At 40.2% G+C, this 18,657-nt stretch overlaps 1 protein-coding gene across 2 annotated transcripts in view; it reads right to left on the bottom strand.

The window, feature by feature from the left end:
* The window catches only part of FREM1 (FRAS1 related extracellular matrix 1), a 91,680-nt gene that overhangs the window by 41,906 nt on the left and 31,117 nt on the right, over positions 1-18,657 (bottom strand). For both annotated transcript variants that reach the window (XM_065406895.1, XM_065406896.1), the window contains exons 17-23: positions 17,430-17,615; positions 14,544-14,740; positions 13,098-13,323; positions 10,784-10,928; positions 7,743-7,884; positions 6,131-6,326; positions 5,204-5,468 (exon numbers count right to left, since the gene is read on the bottom strand). In XM_065406895.1, the coding sequence (XP_065262967.1) occupies positions 5,204-5,468; positions 6,131-6,326; positions 7,743-7,884; positions 10,784-10,928; positions 13,098-13,323; positions 14,544-14,740; positions 17,430-17,615 (1,357 nt within the window). The remainder of the gene's footprint in view (positions 1-5,203; positions 5,469-6,130; positions 6,327-7,742; positions 7,885-10,783; positions 10,929-13,097; positions 13,324-14,543; positions 14,741-17,429; positions 17,616-18,657) is intronic.

Here is an 18,657-nt window from a genome sequence, read left to right as displayed (position 1 = left end):
CAAAAGCTCAGAACTAGGATTGCTGTGGTTTACCTTGTTTAGAAGTGATCTTCATAGGTCATGGAAACGGCTTGCAGTGTTATACAGGCTGTCCAACTAAAACCCTTCACTGCCTATGCCAATGCCCGATGATTAGGGGCTGACCAACTTGTAAGCAGGCACTATGCCATCAGACAGATGGGAATGAATATAGGCAGGCCAGAGACTATATAGGAGTTAGAAGTATGTTTACTGAGCGCAGAATTCCCAGCAGGGAACATAGAGGCAGCTGTCTGTACTGACCTGAAGTTACTGTGCCAATGGTAAAGGGGATGTACTATTGCTAATTTAGCTGGATCTGATATACCGCTGGAATAATAATACCAAATGATAAGTACAAAACAGTTTTCATGGTCATGCAAGACCATTTTTTGGCCTTATAGAGACAGGAAAAGTACAGCTGAGGGGTGCAAATTGACACAGCCACCTTTTTGGGGTCTCCCTGGAAGGTACCCTGGGAAATCTCTGAAACCAATATTTAATCAAAAAGATTTAGGAAGAACAGTTCATGTGTATGAAAAATTAGTCCAGAATCATCTACAGGACACTGGACAGGTTCTGTGACCATCTTAGATATATAAATAAGGCTGAAAATTACAATGCAGATGTAACTTGATCTGGCAGATAATGAAGCAGGCTGGGTCCAAGAAGTAGTTATTGCGACACTTTCCTATTTCTACACTTCAGTTTTTTGTTTATTTCAGGTTTACTGCTGCTCTGTTTTCCCCCTAGGAATGAAAAGCAGCCAACATTCTCATCACTCTGATGAAATTTGGGGAACAACTCTCAGGTTTAGTTAGGAGGACATGTCGCATGGTTTGATTTCACCATTACCAAGGTTTTATGCTTTCTGAAGTTCCATGGCAATAGAGTTGGCTGCAGAACCTGCCATCTGTCATGGCATTTAAAAGATAAAAATGGAATCATAAATAGAGCCAGCTCATTACAAAATCGAGCCAGCGTGTCAAAATGGAGGACATTAGCATGTTCTTTTAGCATCCTGCTGCCAGCATCTGATGTCAGGTTGCTAATCATTTGAAGTCATCTGTCCAAACAAGCATTGCCAAATCTTTCTTCCAGGCCAGAAGCACCAAACAATACAGGGAAATTTATTACTGAAGAAATTACTTTAGCGGAAGGTAAAAATCTGATCATTTAACCCCCCACCCTCCCCCAACTCCATATAATTAATGTTACCATTCCTTGTTTAAAAAAAAAAATCTACTGCAGTATTTATATCCCTATACACAACCAAATTCTTTGCCAGAATAACAGAAAGGAACATAAATTACAGTGATTCAAACTGACATATTTATTAAAAAAACCACAATCTTACTTCTATTAAACCAATCATTCTAATTTGGTTCTTCTCCACTGGTCCAGACAGAAAACTTATTTTAGTTTAAACTGGATCTATTTCAGTTCAGCTCAAGTTAATTAAGAACAGGTTTGAGCTAAACTGAAAAGCCACTCAAACTGAAATAAGTGGGTGACACAGAGGCACCGGTCTAACTTAAACTGTGCAAGTTTGTGTTCTACACCTTAACCATACTGCTTCATGACTATCACAAAGCTTCACAAAGCCAAGGAAGTTAACAAATTCTCAGTAACTGGTATTCTCTGTTATGGAAATAGGCGATCATAAAAACAGCTCTCACAGCAAGAGCTGATTGAAAATCAGAATTTCCACCTCATACGAAATTCAAACATTTCAATGTTTGCTTTTGTTTCAAATTGGGACAAAGGGTCAAAACATCAATTTTTTTTTGTAGAATGAAAAGTTCAGATAATTTTCATTCAGAAATGTCTAAACATTTCATTTCAGCTTGGTCCAATGTTGAATTGTGTCTGCCACAGAGCCATATAGGACTTGTAGTTTGGTTGCCTCATGGCCTCATTCTCTTCTTTGGGCCAGGCTTCCTGGCTGGACTACATCACCCAGGATACACTGCTATCATAAAAGTCCTACGAGGCATTATAGCAGTTTAGCCATACAAGGGAATGATGAATCATGGGTGATGTAGCCCAACCTGGGAGCACTAGCCCATACAGGAGAATGGGGACACGAAAACATCTAAACTACAACTCCCGTGAGGCACCGTGACAGCTCAGGCAAATTAATATAGAACTGACCCAAAACTAAATGTTTCTGTTTGGTTCAACAAACTACAATATTTTGATTTGGGTAACCCAAAGTGAAATACTTAATTTGATTTTCCCCAAAGGAAAATCAACAAATGTTGGCAAAATTTAAAATTTCCTGTGGAAAATGTGGATATTGCGGAAATCCCATTTTCTGTAAAAAACAAAAACAAAAAAATCCAAACATTTTGATGGACAATTCTCAGCCAGCTCTACTCAAAGCTTATCACTATTTCTTGCGGAACATTATCTGCATTTTAATCAGCCTAACACCCCCATCCCCAAAAGGCTGTGTGCAATAGTGAACCTCCCTATAGTTACACCCTTCTTTCCTATGGCCCATTGAGGTAAATTATGAACACCACCCAGAACTCTGTTCGTCCAGACACTTTGCCTTCAGAGAGTACCAATCTCTGCTGGCTTGTGAGGCTGGTTCAGGACCAACCCAGATTCTCCATGTGACAGTACATTTGATTGTCACTAGACTGCCAAACTGGCTCTGAAGGTGACAAACTTTTGTGTGCAAATTCTGTTGTACTTATTTACTTCCTTGTTTTGTGGAACTAGAATAGATTAATGCTCATCAGTGTGTGAAAGAATCAGTATAGAATACAAAAAGCCTGTGGTAGAATTAATGTCACTTACTGAAGATTAAAAAAGTCTATTGTGTTGAAATAAGAAGCACACAACACAAAAGAGCAGGGCACAGTCTATATGTATCAGGGAATATATTACTGATGGTCACGTACACTGCTCTTCCACCATATAACACTGTTGACAACAAGAAGGTTAAGGCAGAAGTTAGTTAAATGGTTACACTGCATGACACAGTCACTCAATCTGCTCCAAAGAATGGCTGTAGCAAGAGGCATGAAAGAACTATCTAAGTCTAGCTCAAGAAATCTGAACCCAAATTCTCAGTGTGGACAATGATTTGGTGGGAGCACTGACTCTAGTATGAAAGAAATTGGGTGTGGTGCCAGGAGATTGAGCACTTTATGCTAAAAGTGACACAATTAGAGCTGCCGTCCTAAAAAATAATATAGTAATGAGCCAGATCCTCAACTGTAGCTCTACTGAAATCAGTGGCGTTATGCTACCAGCTGAAGATCTGGTCAACTGAGGAATTTTATGAGAGGCACAGAATTGCATATTAGGCAGAGTGAGGCCTCCTTGTTTCTTAGGGAGACAAGAGTACTAGGAAGGAATAAATGATATATGCTGTTGCCGTGTAAATCAGCTAAATGTTTGATATAAGTCCTGAGAGATTTTTGGGTGGTGTACCAATAAGTACCAATAAGCAGGTGTTGGAATATATAAGACAGACAATGGCAAATTTACATTTTGATAAGTTTGATCCTACCCACCTGGGTTGTTATTACATTGGTCCATGGAAGCAAATCATCCTTAATTTTGGCAAAAATTCAGGAGGGACATTACACTGATATGAGGCTTCAAATTGATATATTAAGCAGGCACCAAGGTATTTAAATGAGTTTATGACTACTCAGAAAAGAGAACTGTGTCAGAGTATGTAATTTGTCTACCTTATTAGTATATTTATTAAAGTTGGTTTTGTAACCAGAGAGATAATCAAGATATGTTAATAACTCAGGCAGAGAGCTCTTATGGATTGAACCACCTATCTTAAAGCCATAGATAAACAGCTGATGGATAGCCCGAGCTGAAGGTTCCCATCTAGAATAAACAAAAGAATGGGGGAACCAACAGGAAACCTTATAGAAAACATGGTTCAGCATGCAACCTTCAGAAAATATGAACCATTAGAAAACTTTAGTTGAGGGAGATGAATGTAAGGAATATGATGCTCTAAACTTTCTATTTTAGGGATTTTTATAGCACCTGCCTTCTCTGAGGCAAATCTGCTACACATAGAGAGGGGAGAGGATTGCAGAGGCTGGGTGGGAGGGGTGGGGGATACCCCTTGTGTAAAGCTCAGCTTCCTGGCAGTTCCCAGTTTGCCCGTGAAGGCGGTGGGGGAAAGGAGATGGGATTGCCAGAGATGGAGGCTCCACTTTAATTCAGATTCTTGTATCTTTGACACTCCACAACGCCTACTACCATGTGTCCTCTACAGGGGAGACAATGTGGGATGTATGAGAGGAGATTCTTTTACCTCACACAGTTCCCCAGCAATCAAGCCAGCCATTTAGTGTAGGTGCTTTGCTAAAGATTTACCCTTTAAATAAAACTTCCACTCAACACAGTCAAAAGACTTTTCTGTTCCAAGTGAAATAGGAAGACCTGGGAATTCCATGGGTCTTAGCAAACTGTATGACACTGAATAGCATGCATGTGCTTTCAGCTGCTGCCTAGCATTAACATCTGGTCTGGGTGTAGTAAGGATGGATTTCCAATCCACACGGCAGCACTTTGGAAATTGGCAAAGATCTCAATACCTCAATATAAAAGGGATACAGTCTGCATCACCTGCAGTCCTGGGGATCTTTGCCCTTATCAGTGATAAGAGATTGTACTGCTTCAGATGGAGTGTGGTGTGGAAAATTGAAAGAGAAATTAAATAATTAATCTATCTTTTCAGGGGGGAATATAAAGAACGTACAGTTGAAAAAACACCTGGTTCTGAAGGATTTCAGGTATTACAAGAAATGTGCATCCCAGCTCTGTCTCCTCCTTACAGAAGGATGTAACACCAGTGGTACAATTAACAAGGAAAACGTTATAGTTTAAGGTGAAATTCCACAAGGGATGTTACTGAGGCCCACTCTCCTGACTTAGTTGTTATCAGCCATGTATATTTGCATCTTATAACAATATTTGAACCATTATAGGCAGATGAATATAGCCCATGCTCTTATTTCTTGGTTTTAAAGGTTGAGTAGTGATCACATAGTATCAGTCAAGGCTAAATCCAAGATAGAGGTAATACCTCTTGTCATATAAACATTGGCTATTTACTACCAGCACCATCACTACCACCTTTCCATCAGTTTTGTTATTAGTCAAAGTAACAAGCAAGAAGGAATTCTTCAGAACTTACCTGAACAGATCTCGGGGAGCAGCTGCCTTGCTACTGTGGACATAGCAGACTGCTTGACCTGCTACATCCATTTGGCTGAAACTTGTAATAGGGACTCCAGGATAGCTGACATACTCTATCTGTCCATACTGAGGTGGCGAGGTTATCACATAGAGGAGCTCTTCTGGTTTCTCAGTTCCATCAATTGCAAGGAGAACATCAGTTGTCAAGAAACCTCTATCCCCCTTAGATACAGTAAGTGGCCTCACGAAAACAGCAATGTCCCCTGCAAGATACATGATACCCAGTTAAAAGTGTCATATTGACATTTGTATTTCTCTCTTACCTATTGTTTCCACCTAGTGTAGGTAGATGAATTCATGGTTTTAAATAGTGATTGTGTAATGTCACATTCGTCAAGAATAAATCCACAATAAAGGTAACACAAATCCAATGATGGAAGTAAGGCCTCATGGTTATAGCACTAAATTGGGAGTCAGGAGTCCTGAACCATACCATCCTCCCAGCTTTGCTGTTCTTATTACTTGCTTTGGAGAAATTGCTTACCATTTTTCTGTGCCTTGGTTTACCCATGTACAAAATGAGTATAATACCCACTTTACCAAGATATTGTCAGCCCAGTTTAGTCTATATTTATAAAGCACTTTGAGGTCCTATGAGGTGAAGGATAAAGTATTAACTGAGTGTACAACCTTTTGAAATCTTAGGAAGCCTTCTTCAAAAATAATTTTAAAAGACCCAATCCCACAATGAGTTCCATGCAGGCAGATGCTACTGCAGGCTTGGAGCCCCATTGAAGATAATTGGACCCTGCCCATTAAAGGGTTAAGGTCAAAGAGTGGATCATAAATGGCAATTTAATTTTTTTCAGATTGTCCTGGTATAAGAATTAGTCATGGTAGAATGCAAAATTACCCAGATCTTTACCTTTTTCCATATCCTTGATAGTTATATAGAAGTCCATTGCTGGGGATTTGTTGTCCCCATCCCACAGATGAAATGTGAAGCTGTCTTGGTTCCTGGACCCCATAGCTCCTGTATGCACATATCTCACAAGGTTCATATCTATTTCCTCCTGGGTGCACTTCATTTCAGTTTGGAGCGTCACCCAGTCCCTACCTACCTAGAAAGAATAAAAATCTGTCAGCAACCTGACAGTATTCCATCAGTTTCCCCAAGTTAATTTTGCTCAATTGGTAGATATTGCTCAGTTATTTACACCCTTGCTGATGATAGCCTACCTATATTCCCCTTTCACACTTTGGACCTCCTTCCTAATAGGAGGTTTCAGGGGCAGTAGCTGGTAGGAGCTTTGTAGCCAAGCAGCCAGAAGAGCTGGAAAAAGCAGATGCTAAGAACCTAACGGAGCTCACTGCTAGGAAGTGTTTCCTCATATTCAGCCTACATTTTCCATTTCATGCCATTACTCCTAGTTCTGCTCAGGCCCAAAGCCAGCCAGGCATAAGTGAGGAGCCTATGGGGAGTTAGAGGGAGGCAGGGAGAATTAGGGAGTCAAGGGGTCCTTCCCTGGAAAAATTTGAAATGTCAGGTGCAATATCCTGCTTTGCAGAAGATTTCAAGGTCTTTAACAACAAATATGCTAGATCAACCAAAATCTGAATATGTGGTATTGAGCAGGAGCTATGTCCCAGTGTAATATGCTGCTGCTGGAGCAAATAATGTTAAAATACCAATAAGCACAACACACCAGACCCACGGGCTTCAGACAACACTCATCTATTTCTTGTTAGACACACACACAAACCTATATACAATATTAGGAGAAGCCAGAATCTACCTAGCAACTTATTTTCCTCCCTGATGTATGGGGCACTAGGCTCCCATTTCCAACACTGTCATTCAGAACCAAGCCCCACTTGTTTCACAGAATCATGCTACCTGGAATACAATAGCCAATTTTCTACATAACAAATAACAAAGAAAAGGTTAGTATGTCTGCCTTGCTTATTGTTCTGATTGCTCATCTTCGGTCAATACTTTTCTTCCCTCCTGTTTCTAGTCCTATTTTTTCAGTCTCTCTTTCTCTCTCATTAACACTTATTTTCTGACCTTCCTTTTCTCTTTCTCCCTCTCTACTTTCTTCCTCTCTCACTGATAGGTTCTCTCCTGCACCACTGGGGAGTGTCTCATCTGTGGGGTCTCCTTCCACTCTCTTCCTGGTCCCTAAAATATCTCCCCATCCTCTGTCCCTGGGGTTGATCTTTCCCCCCATTTGGTCTAGCTCTTCTCTCTCCTCTTCCTCCCATTGGGATTCTTCCCCTCTAGGATCTCCACCATCATCCCAGGAAGATCCTGCCATGATTTTAACTTCCCCTTCACGCCATCCGAGACTCCCACCTCTAGTATCAAAACCTCTGATTTAGTATTTTGCATGGTTCAGCTACACAAGTCAGTTCTCCAGAGCAGTGTATTCCAAAACATGAAAGACATTCAGGATAAAAGGAGAATCAGCTTCTTTTTGTTCTAACAAGAGAGAGTTGTTTGCTTGCTTGCTTTTTGTTAAAGTACAAAGACTAACCTTGAGCTGAAGCTGCCCATTTTCTGGAATTCTTTCAAATAAATAGTAAATTCTCTCCCTGGAGGTGTCTTTATCTTCGGCTGACAGAACAGCACTAGAAATTATTCGGGTTTCACCCATATTCACCTCTATCTCATCCTTCCTGAAAAAAAGAAAAACCTCATGCACTGATGTGAAAACAGAAAAGTAACCTTTCCAACAAATGATACTACTGCCAAGAAATGAATTACCCAGAAGCTGACAGGAATAATAACTGCAGAATGACTAAAGGAGAACACATATATCTGCAAAACAGCAAGTAGAGAAGATTGATTTCTCATAACAACAGTGAAAAGCAATACCAACGAAACAGATCTGAAGCAACTTTGGATCTCACAACAGGAATCAATTCTCTCTGCCCCCCTCCATAGTCATTATCTGGGTTGCCTTAGAGGGGCAATATGAACAAGGTGGCCATGATGCTATTACAGGCCATACCAATAAGTGCGCCATTGGCCCTTTAGGGGTCTTAATTCATTGGCTGTTCAATCATTGGCTGGCTGAGCCCTGAAAAAGAGCTTGCACGAGGAACAGAGGCCCATTCTGCTGGTTGCCTATGCTTCCCTCCTCAGACTTTCCATTAGCCCTCCAGGATCAAATCACTGTAAGGTTTCGCTTACAGCCTTTTGCTCATTGGTGTTCGTGGCTGTCATTGCACAAGAAAATACAGAGTCAGGTAGGATGGAAGTCCCAAAATGGTTTTAAATTCCTCCAGAGACTTACTCCAGCCTAATTCTCAGTCTCTCTCTCTCTGTTTCCTCCCTTCAGCTAGTACCTGCCTCTTAGCAGCTCTCTCTTCACATAATTTTACTATTGTTATTATTTATTACTTGTATACCAGTAACATTAACTGTGTACTAGGCGCCAACCAGCGATAAGGTAAAACACAGTCTATGCCCCAAAGAGCCTACAATCTAAGAAGACAAGCAACACAAAGGGATTAGAAGATGGGTTAAAAAAAACAGAGCTACTATAGGTACATTAAAAAAAATACTAAATGTCATCGGACTCTAACTCTTCATCTACCTAGCCAGAATTAGTTGGCTAATTCTTTCTGGTATCAGAGTAGATGGTCTTGAAGAGGGGCTTTGGGAGGCGGGGGGAAATGTAGTGGCTTTACATTCGGGGAAGGTGTTCCATACAGCAGGGCTAAATGGAAGAAGGTGCAAAGGTGATTGTGCAGTACTCATAGTGATTCAGAAACATCAACGGCTAGATCAGGAACACCCCGTCAGTTCTTTTCAAGTCTGCTTACTTTTCCAACTGCATGGCATGTGCAGGCTATTGGAGAATGGGACTAAAGTGGGGAGGAAAGGTGATCCCAAATCAAAGGGTGAGCAAGATTCCCCACTGGGGATGACTAATTATAAGATATAATCACTGCCTGTCAAGGCAGCAACACAGTTTCTGGGTTCTTCTGGGCACAGAAGGTGAAATACACTTATCTGCAGTCACCTCCATACCTCACTCCAAAGAGAAAGAGTGGGGAATGATCTACTGAACTTTATCCAAACAAGAAAAATATCAAGGTATATTTGATCAGTAATTTTGATTACATCAATTCATTTTATTAATATGTAAACTGTACCCTGCATTCTGAGCTATGGTCACTACTCTTGCTCATGTGTACTATATATCTCTTTGCAATCATGTAATTGTAAAATTAACTTTTGTATTCCTTATTTTTGTCTGGGTTGATGAAGATACACATTCTTAAAATCTATGCCTCTGCGTTTAGCAAGGAGTTCTAGCAATTTAAGAAATATTGTTTCCAATAACCATCAGTAGTTAAAGGATGAAACTTTTCACAGAGGGATCATAAGAACATAAGAATGGCCATACTGGGTCAGACCAAAGGTCCATCTAGCCCAGTATCCTGTCTTCCGACAGTGTCCCATGGCAGGTGCCCCAGAGGGAATGAACAGAACAGGTAATCATCAAGTGATCCATCCCCTGTCACCCATTCCCAGCTTCTGGCAAACAGAAGCTAAAGGCACCATCCCTGCCCATCCTGGCTAATAGCCATTGATGGACCTATCCTCCATGAACTTATCTAGTTCTTTTTTGAACCCTGTTATAGTCTTGGCCTTCACAACATCCCCTGGCAAAGAGTTCCACAGGTTGACTGTGCATTGTGTGAAAAAAAATACTTCCTTTTGTTTGTTTTAAACCTGCTGCCTAATAAATCATGTCAGTGGAAAGTTTCCCTCACTCTCCTAGTCAAATTAAAAACAGATCATATTAGCTTTAAATGCAACTGCAGTTGTTACTTCTAAAAGATCAGGAGTCAGAGTGAAACATCAGTCATGTGTGTTCCTCCATATAGCATCATCCTGAGTTTAATTAATTTGTAAATCACAGCTTTGATGAAAGGGGAGGAAGTTAATGCATCCCTTGACTGGAAGATGAATTATGATTGAAAGAGAATATTTTTAAAAAACAGAATCTACTATGAATGTTCAGAGCTTACTCCGTAACTCTATAGAGCCTTTTAGTGGCATGGGGTGATCTCAGATGATAGGGAATGGGTTATTTCTCAATCCCCAAATCCTACGCTATTTTCACAGTGTTAGCTGATATATACTATAGCCTCATGTCACCAATGTCCAGGAGAAAGAGATAGCTGGATAGCTAAAGTAAATCCCACTGTATATATTGGCCAGCAGAGGGAGTACAAAAATCAGGGTTCCTTTTAAATCATATTTTAACTAAGCTCTAACAGACAAAACGAATATGTGCCTAAATATAGATCACAACAGCCGTTTATTATTAAATAAAAAGCAACATGAAAAGAAACTTTGTGATTTAGGCATTTTGTTATCAACGGTGATCTTTATTGGGAATGCTCTTGTTAAACAGTCCTATGGTGGCATATGCAGAAACATCTCTGTTGGCGTTAGTCTATGGCTATTTATGGCAGAATAGCCCCATTAATCACTATTTTGCTGTTTTGATCACTGTTGAACACATCCCACAATTTGGAATAGGAACATGTGGCTTACTTGCTCAGCATTGGCTTCTCGTCATTAACTGGGATGACCTTTACCAGAATGGTTCTGAGGACTTTATGTTTCCCATCTGACAGCTGGAGTGTAAAACCATCAATGAGGTTTTCAGAGTCATCATGCATGTATACCAGCCTCATTCCTGGGGAGAGGGAGAAAAAAAAGAGAAAATAAAATCTGTCTCCTTCAAAATCTCTTTCACGACATGTCCCTCTGCCTCCATCATCCTCCCCCTCTCCCCAACCCACCATGTCTTCTGGTCACAGCCAGTTTGTTTCAGCTAGCAGAGGACAAGCCATGTAAGCAGCAGCTGTTCATTAATCCATCAGTACACCAGCAACTCGAAGAGAGCAGCATGACCTGTTAAAAGAACGAAACTCCTTTCCAAACTATCTTTGTTCTGAAAAGGTAAAAATTTTCCGTCCATCCACCCCAATTTAAAATTTCTACTTGACTGGGAGATAAGATGGTCAGATATCACTCCTCTTTGTCTTAACTGATCCATAGGGAGGAAGGATCTTTAGGGAGAAAGACTGGTGTTCTGGTTGAGACAGTGGATGGGGGATTCAGGAGATCTGGCTTCAGTTCCTGGCTATGACACAGACTTTCTGTGTGACCTTGGGCAATTTATTTAATCTCTCTGTACCTCAGTTCCCAATCTGAAAAAGCACAATAATATACTTCCTTTCTGCTACCCTTTATCTGTCTTGTCCACTTAGACTGTATGTTCTATAGGACAGGGACTGTCATGTTTGTACAGTGCCTAGCACAATGGGGACTTGATCTCAGTTGCACCTCTAAGTGCCACCATAATGCAAATGAATTATAATCAAACCCCACATGTACTTCTCCAAAGTTTGAGGATTCAGTTTAAAAAAGTAAATGATTTGGGCTATTTCCTCTCTAATTAGAACAATGAAGAAATAAGCATAATCGATAGAGTAAACATATTTATATCATTATCACTGCAATATGTCCAACTTCCATAAAGTTTTTTTTTACACTGATGTAAAAACATTGTTTTAAAAATAATAAAATGTCCTCATATTTTCTTAGAGAAAAAGGAGACCTATAATTTTTGTCATTTTTTGTATTTCAGTCTCATTTACACATTGTCAAAAGGATTGCAAGGATTTAAATGAGCAAAATTTATCTAGTGCATTTAAAAAGCCAAACAAAACACGACTCCATAAAGTTACTTGTTAAATCCAGATTTATTTTCACTTAATTGAATGAGCTGTTTTTCCCTATACCATATCCATTTCACATGTAGGTCCATGATTTAACCCATGCACAGCTGTCCATTCCTCAGTGGCTAATACTCAAGAACTGGTTGTTTAAGTCAAGTGTTTGAATGAATGTACAAGGGGAACAGGCCTAGGACCTTGACATTTGCTAGTCCGCATCTGAATAACTGTCCCAAAGCTGGTTCCCAGATTATCCACCAGAACGGCACAGGCCAGGGTGGCCAGCAGGTGGCTAGACAAAGGAGGATAGAGAGGTCATACTGCAGTTCTTTGCAGTGGAACTTTAGTGGAAGGGTACTGAAGTGGTAAGGTCTGTAGTAGAAAGAGAGAGAAGAGGGGTCACACAACTGAGATGGGGTAAATATGAATGACTAGGAAAGACTGAGGAATGTAGGATGAGTACCTGATATTTTTGTGTCTACTTTTTGTGGAAGAAGATCAGATACAGTGGTGATGGGTGACCTTATAAAAACAGAGGGAGAATATATTTGTCCTCAGTGCTCTGAGGCCCAAATTCTGATCTGAGTTACATAAGTGTAAATTTATTGAAATCATGTTAATTACTTCATTGTTCTCCAGAACATCAGAGTCGACAAACAGGTTTCAATTAGCTGGTCATGGTTAACAATAGAGCCCCATCTCCTACCTCTACCACATAGAGCAATTTTCTACTCATGACTACATAACGTTCTTAAAAATGACCTAGAGTAGATACTAAGTGGCATTAAAAAGTGTTAATTAAAACATACCAGCTAGCACATTTTAGACCTCTCATTCTCCAAAGCAGATGATCTCCACTAAGGGTTAGAAAACTGTATTATTGTCCTTACAGGAAACTTGAGGTGTAGGCTTCTAAGGATGAACTTCTTGAGGGATTCCCAAGGGATTAAATATGTTGAACTCAGAAAATGCCACTCAGATTTAATTTGCTATTCTTAAATTTTCCTATGAAACTATAGCTAGGCCAGGTGAATAAGTAATTAATGTTTCTTACAAGGCCACTTTGTCTGGTATGAATTTTTAAAGGAACAAAAGGACTGATGCAAAAGAAATGCTGCATTTACCATTCTTAAGAAGCTCCATGGAAAAGTCATGCACAGGACGTTCATGATTGTGGTGACTGTTAATGAATCTTTTGTAATTCATAACATCATTGCCATAAACTCCATTAATGAGGAATCCATGCTGGGGTTGCTGGACAACGGTAAACATCAAACGATCTTGAGGTACATCCAGATCAATCACGTTGATTACAGAGGGATCCAGTTCTTTCACTTGGCCCTCCTGCACCTGAGCAGCAAAACAAAACAAAGCAACAATAACCATGATTTTTCTGTAGAAAGAGTAGTTTCTTTCTTTAAGAAATGGAATCCTCTTCCCTCACAGAGAGCAGCCAGGTCCCTCCCACAAATCATCAGAGGCGCCTCTGAAACCAAAAGGAAAAAACAACCCTCCACCTCCTTAGCAAAGATTCTTTTATTGTTTAAAAGTCTGATTCTTTGAGCTCTTACTTACTTACCAGCACAGTGCTTACTACTATGGCAGCCTTATTGAAGTCAATGGGACTATTCACAGTAGTAAATGTTGTTATGCTCAGCAGTAAGTATTTGCAGGAATTGCCCCTTATAGATCAACAAAACACAAGAAACCAGCTCCCTGATTCTCCTCTCTCTCCTGGGGCCAAGCTGAGAATCTGGCCAGTAATGAATAAGAAGATGCCATTTTTACATGATCATGCTTCTGACCATAACCACTCTTACATACATTAAGAGGCGGCTACATGGCAGATCCACACAGTTTGAAAAAATTTAATATTGTGAAACATCACATATACCCCAATTGCACATCAATTCTGTGGGATTGATGACAGGTGAAATCCTGACGCTATTGAAGTCAATGGCAACTGGGGCTGGGATTTCATCCTATGTTTCCAAGGTAATATTATTTTGCTCTCCCCCCTCCCCCCCTCTTTTTTTTTTTTTTTTTGGTCTGCAGGAAAGTTCTTTTTTTACCATGACAATTTCTTGTACCAGAGTATTGTAAAGGAAACTGAGAATCATACAAATCATCAGTGAAGTGGCTTTTAGCTCTGGGCATGCTGAGTTTTGGCGTCATGAAATATATTGGAGCTACATCTATGTGTGTATATACACAAATACGTACATACAAGAGATTAGATAAATATACATAGACATTACAGTAAATCAAGTCTGCTCAGGTAAGTATTTAAAATACTATTAAAGTTGGTAATTGGTGAAATTCACTCTTGTGCAGAGCACCAGCACAAGGCCCGTGCAATATTAACACCTTATTTTAAGGGCTGATATGAGACTTATGTGTTGAATAGGCCTTGTGTTTCCCTGCACAGGGCTGAATTTCACACAGCAGACCAAAAGAAGGGGAATAGGTTCCAGAAAGATACTAATATGTATATTAAAAAGGAGCCATTGGCTATATATTTTCTGGCATAGAAAGTCATTAGATATCTAGTATTTTGTATCCTTCCTTACAGTTATGTTCCTTGCTATGAATTCTGGGACTTCATCATTTGTTGGGTTGATCAGGACATAAAATGGGGTCTCCACTGAATGATGCTTCCCATCAGTGACATAAATCATAAACTGGTCTGAAGTTGGTTCTGTCCTCACATGCCTGGACTGCACATAATTTATATGCAAGGCTTTCAGGTGTTTCAGCTGAAATGAAGCTAGAGAATTCAAAAAGATGACAAATTAACACAACATTTATTCTGATTCCCTTTTAACAAACACTGTAACCCATTAAACACTTGTAAATCCATGCTCATTCCAGGTACAAATCATTTGGGTTTTACATATCTTTAAGCATTCTTAATGCTGAGGAAGCAAGGGAATATGGGCCCTAAATAAAACACACCAAGTTTGTGTCTACACTATGGAGACTATACTGGCATAATTACATTTGTGTAGCTACACCAGCATAATTCCATAGTGTAGACACAGGAAGGATTTTTTCTATCAGTATGGGAACACCAGTTCCCCAAATGAAGTTAGGTATATGTTGATGGAAGCATTCTTCTGTTGACATAGCTGTGTCTACACTGGGGGATTAGGTCAACATATTTATGTCAGACAGGAGTGGGTTTTTTCACACCCTTGACTGACGTAGCTATGTTGACCTAACTTTTAAATGTAGACCAAGCCTAAAGAGCACATCTTCCATCCTGGAGAAATGTTAATTCTCCGATCTCAAGGTGAAGTTACACCAGGAATGTATTTGACCTGTCATGTTCAATTTCTTTCAAATCCAACATAGCTCAGGAGATTTAGAGTAAAAAGACATGCAGACTTTTCCCAACAGAGGTACTCTCACATCACTGTGAACAGCGTCATGCTGCTTCTTACACTGCAGTTGTAGATGTAAGCCAAGAGTTGCCCTCCCAAACCAATCAAATCTGCTTATGATCAGTCCAATGTGGGAAGTGGCTTAGGTAAACTGGACAAGGCAGGAACAGATCTACATCACAGTTTCTTAACTCTTGTGTAGATTTCTTTTTCATTTAGAGCCAAAGTCTGCCTGGCCCTTATATGAGGGTGTAGTGGAGTGACAGAAATAAAAAGCCTCTCCTCCCACTCCTTGTGCAGCATGTATAAGGGGTGAGCTGATGCTCAAGGTAGCACAGGAACTGTTGCTTCTTTATTTGTCTGGGATACATTAGTGCCCAAGGGAATATGGGGAGGGGGAAGGGGAAAGGAAGAGCCATGGCTGCATTCCTGCCAATCACAAGCCAGCTCTGCTAGCTAGCCACACAAGGTATGTCTACATAGCCCATGAAAGTGAGCCTCCCAGCTTGGGTCAACAGTGGCTCTCTACCTTTCCAGACCACTGTACCCCTTTCAGGAGTCTGATTTGTCTTGCATACCCCCAAGTTTCTCCTCACTTGAAAATTACTTGCTTACAAAATCGCACATAAAAATACAAGTGTCACCACACACTATTACTGAAAAATTGCTTACTTTCTCATTTTTACCACATTATAAATCAATTAGACTATAAATATGGTACTTACATTTCAGTGTAGAGTATATCGAGCAGTATAAACAAGCCATTGTCTGGATGAAATGTTAGTTTGTACTGACTGCGCTAGGGCATTTTATGTAGCCTGTTGTAAAACTAGGTAAACATCTAGATGAGTTGATGAACCCCCTGGAAGATCTCTGTGTACCCCCACGAGTACCCGTACCCCTGGTTGAGAACCACTGATCTAGACAACGCTTTGAAGTTGTGGCTCTGAAGCCCACCCCCCTCCATAGGCTTCAGCAACCAAGCTGCAACTTCAACGCACTGTCTACACAGCTATTTTTAGAGCACTAGCGTGAGCCACATTGGTCCAAGTCTGTTGGTCCAAACTGGGAGGTTTGCTGTTGCGGGCTGTATAGACACATCCATGGGGGGAGTATATTGCATCTTGTGAAAGGATGTAGCAGGGCACATGCTTCACCCCTCCCGCCCCCTGTACATTGGGGAACTCCAAGAAGCACTCTATCGTCTTGAGACCAAATGCCTCACATGGTACTCCTTCTGGGATACTGCAGCTCTACACCACCCCTCACTATGGAAGATGTGTGGTTTGCACAATCTAGCCCTAAATGAGTAAACGCAAGTAAGTAGATAGGAAAAGGTTTGCCTAAATAGGGACTTTGGGTGGGATTTTCTGAAGTACCTAAATGACCGAGGAGCACAAAAACCACTGGAAGTCATTGGGACTTGTGCCACTCAGTCACTTAGATCCTTGTGAAAATCCTACCTATCTACATTTTCAAGAGTGACTAGTGATTTGGGGGTGCCCAACCTGAAACACCAGTAAGAGCCCTGACTTTCAGAAAGTGCACCACACTCGTGCTCTGAAAATTAGGCTCCTTTAAAGTGTCTGAAGATGGACACCCAAAAAAAAAAATCGAGGCAACCAAAATCACTAGTCATTTTTGAAAATGTAGGCTTAGAGCGTATCTTGAGGCATCCGTTTTTAAAAATCTTGCCTATAGTACTTTACTAATGAAAAACAGAAGTGTGTGTGTGGAAGGAGGGAGTACAGAAGAAATGTGAAGTGGCAGAGTAGAGAAAATAGGTTAATATATTGTCATTTCTAACACAGACTGCAGCTCAAATGTGTAAATCTTAAATATGCTTAATTTATCTGAGTGCCAATTCTTCATGTTCACAGGGTTACATTCTCTCTTTGAATCCCCCATACACAGCCTCAGTGCTCCTTATTTATGTACACCTGCCTTCCCAATAAAGACTAAATTAAAGCATGCACCTGCCGTGACTACACATCAGCCTACTGCCTGGCAGTCCATTAGCCATGTATGTAACATGCACAGTATTGGTGTTCTTGCCGTTGTGTCTACACATACCTATACTTATACCAATGTTGCTCTTCTCAAACCCAGGGGAAGGTAGTATATTTTCAATGTAACCAAACTGGGGAGGAGAAACCAAAACAAACTCTAAGTCATCTGCTGCGGTGTCGGGGTCAGTAGCAAACAAATTGTTAGCGGTAATGACAGCTGAGAAACCCTCATCCACAACAAACATGGCACCTAGACACAAATGATATGATGATGAGTATTATTTAACTCAACTTACTGGGATATTTTACTAAAGAAATTGGCACAATAGCTGATGGGAAACTGCACTACAAACAGGCTGGTACAAATGTTTTCTAATCATGGTATCAACTCCACTTTCTCATCACGTAAGCAGGTGGGTGGGGGCAGGGGGAGGAAATCACAAAACAATTTTACTGATAAGCCATTAAGTATGGTTTATGTGCTGCTCAAGATCAGTTGTTACCTCTGTTTGTCAGAGCATTAATTGCCTGAGAGCTGTTACGAATTGCTCATAATGAACGATTTTTCATGCATCGGTGTTTAATTTCCCTGCTGGGACAATACTTCATTTCCAGAACATTGCTCGGGTGATAGGCTGCAAATTACAAAGCTACCCATACATATGTTTAAATGTTCTTTTGCAATACAGAACATATACCCAATGCCTACAGTAAATGGCATTATAAAATGACATTATAAAAGAAAAGATACATCCATAGGAAGTGTATCTTTATGACAGGCACTATGGGCCTGATCGGAAGCCCATCAAAGTCAATGGAATCTGTTGACAGATTAAATTTAGGCTATCAACTACAAGATGACTTATTTTCTTTACTATTTGTTTTTTGATCCTTGCAAGAACAATTGAAAATCTGGCTTTACATGTATTAAATGAATTAAGTGTACAATGCAACTTATCTTTGTCTTCATTAATTAACAGCATAAAGTGGAAGTACTATAAATATTACCCCTCTCCCTTCGTATGGAAAAGGCCAGTTTGTAAAGTGCATGCTAAGAAGTAATAGGATAAAGTAGAGAGATATTTATGGCTATATTTTTGTTTTGCGTCACCCTGACATTTATCTAATCTGGATCCAAGTTCAGTTCTGAATTCTTGTGACGTTCAGAGCTGTTTGGATCTGGGTTTTTAGTTCAGGACCATTTCTATTATTCTATCTGTTTATTACACAGAAGATTACTCAAAGGGCTGAGGTTCAGCCTAATTTTCTGCAGGCACTTGCAAGGATGAAAA

This window comes from Emys orbicularis, chromosome 6, assembly GCF_028017835.1.
Source record: "Emys orbicularis isolate rEmyOrb1 chromosome 6, rEmyOrb1.hap1, whole genome shotgun sequence".
Classification (NCBI taxonomy): Eukaryota; Metazoa; Chordata; order Testudines; family Emydidae; genus Emys; species Emys orbicularis.
Note: the sequence above shows the minus strand (reverse complement) of the source record. Positions and strands in the feature narration are given on the sequence as shown.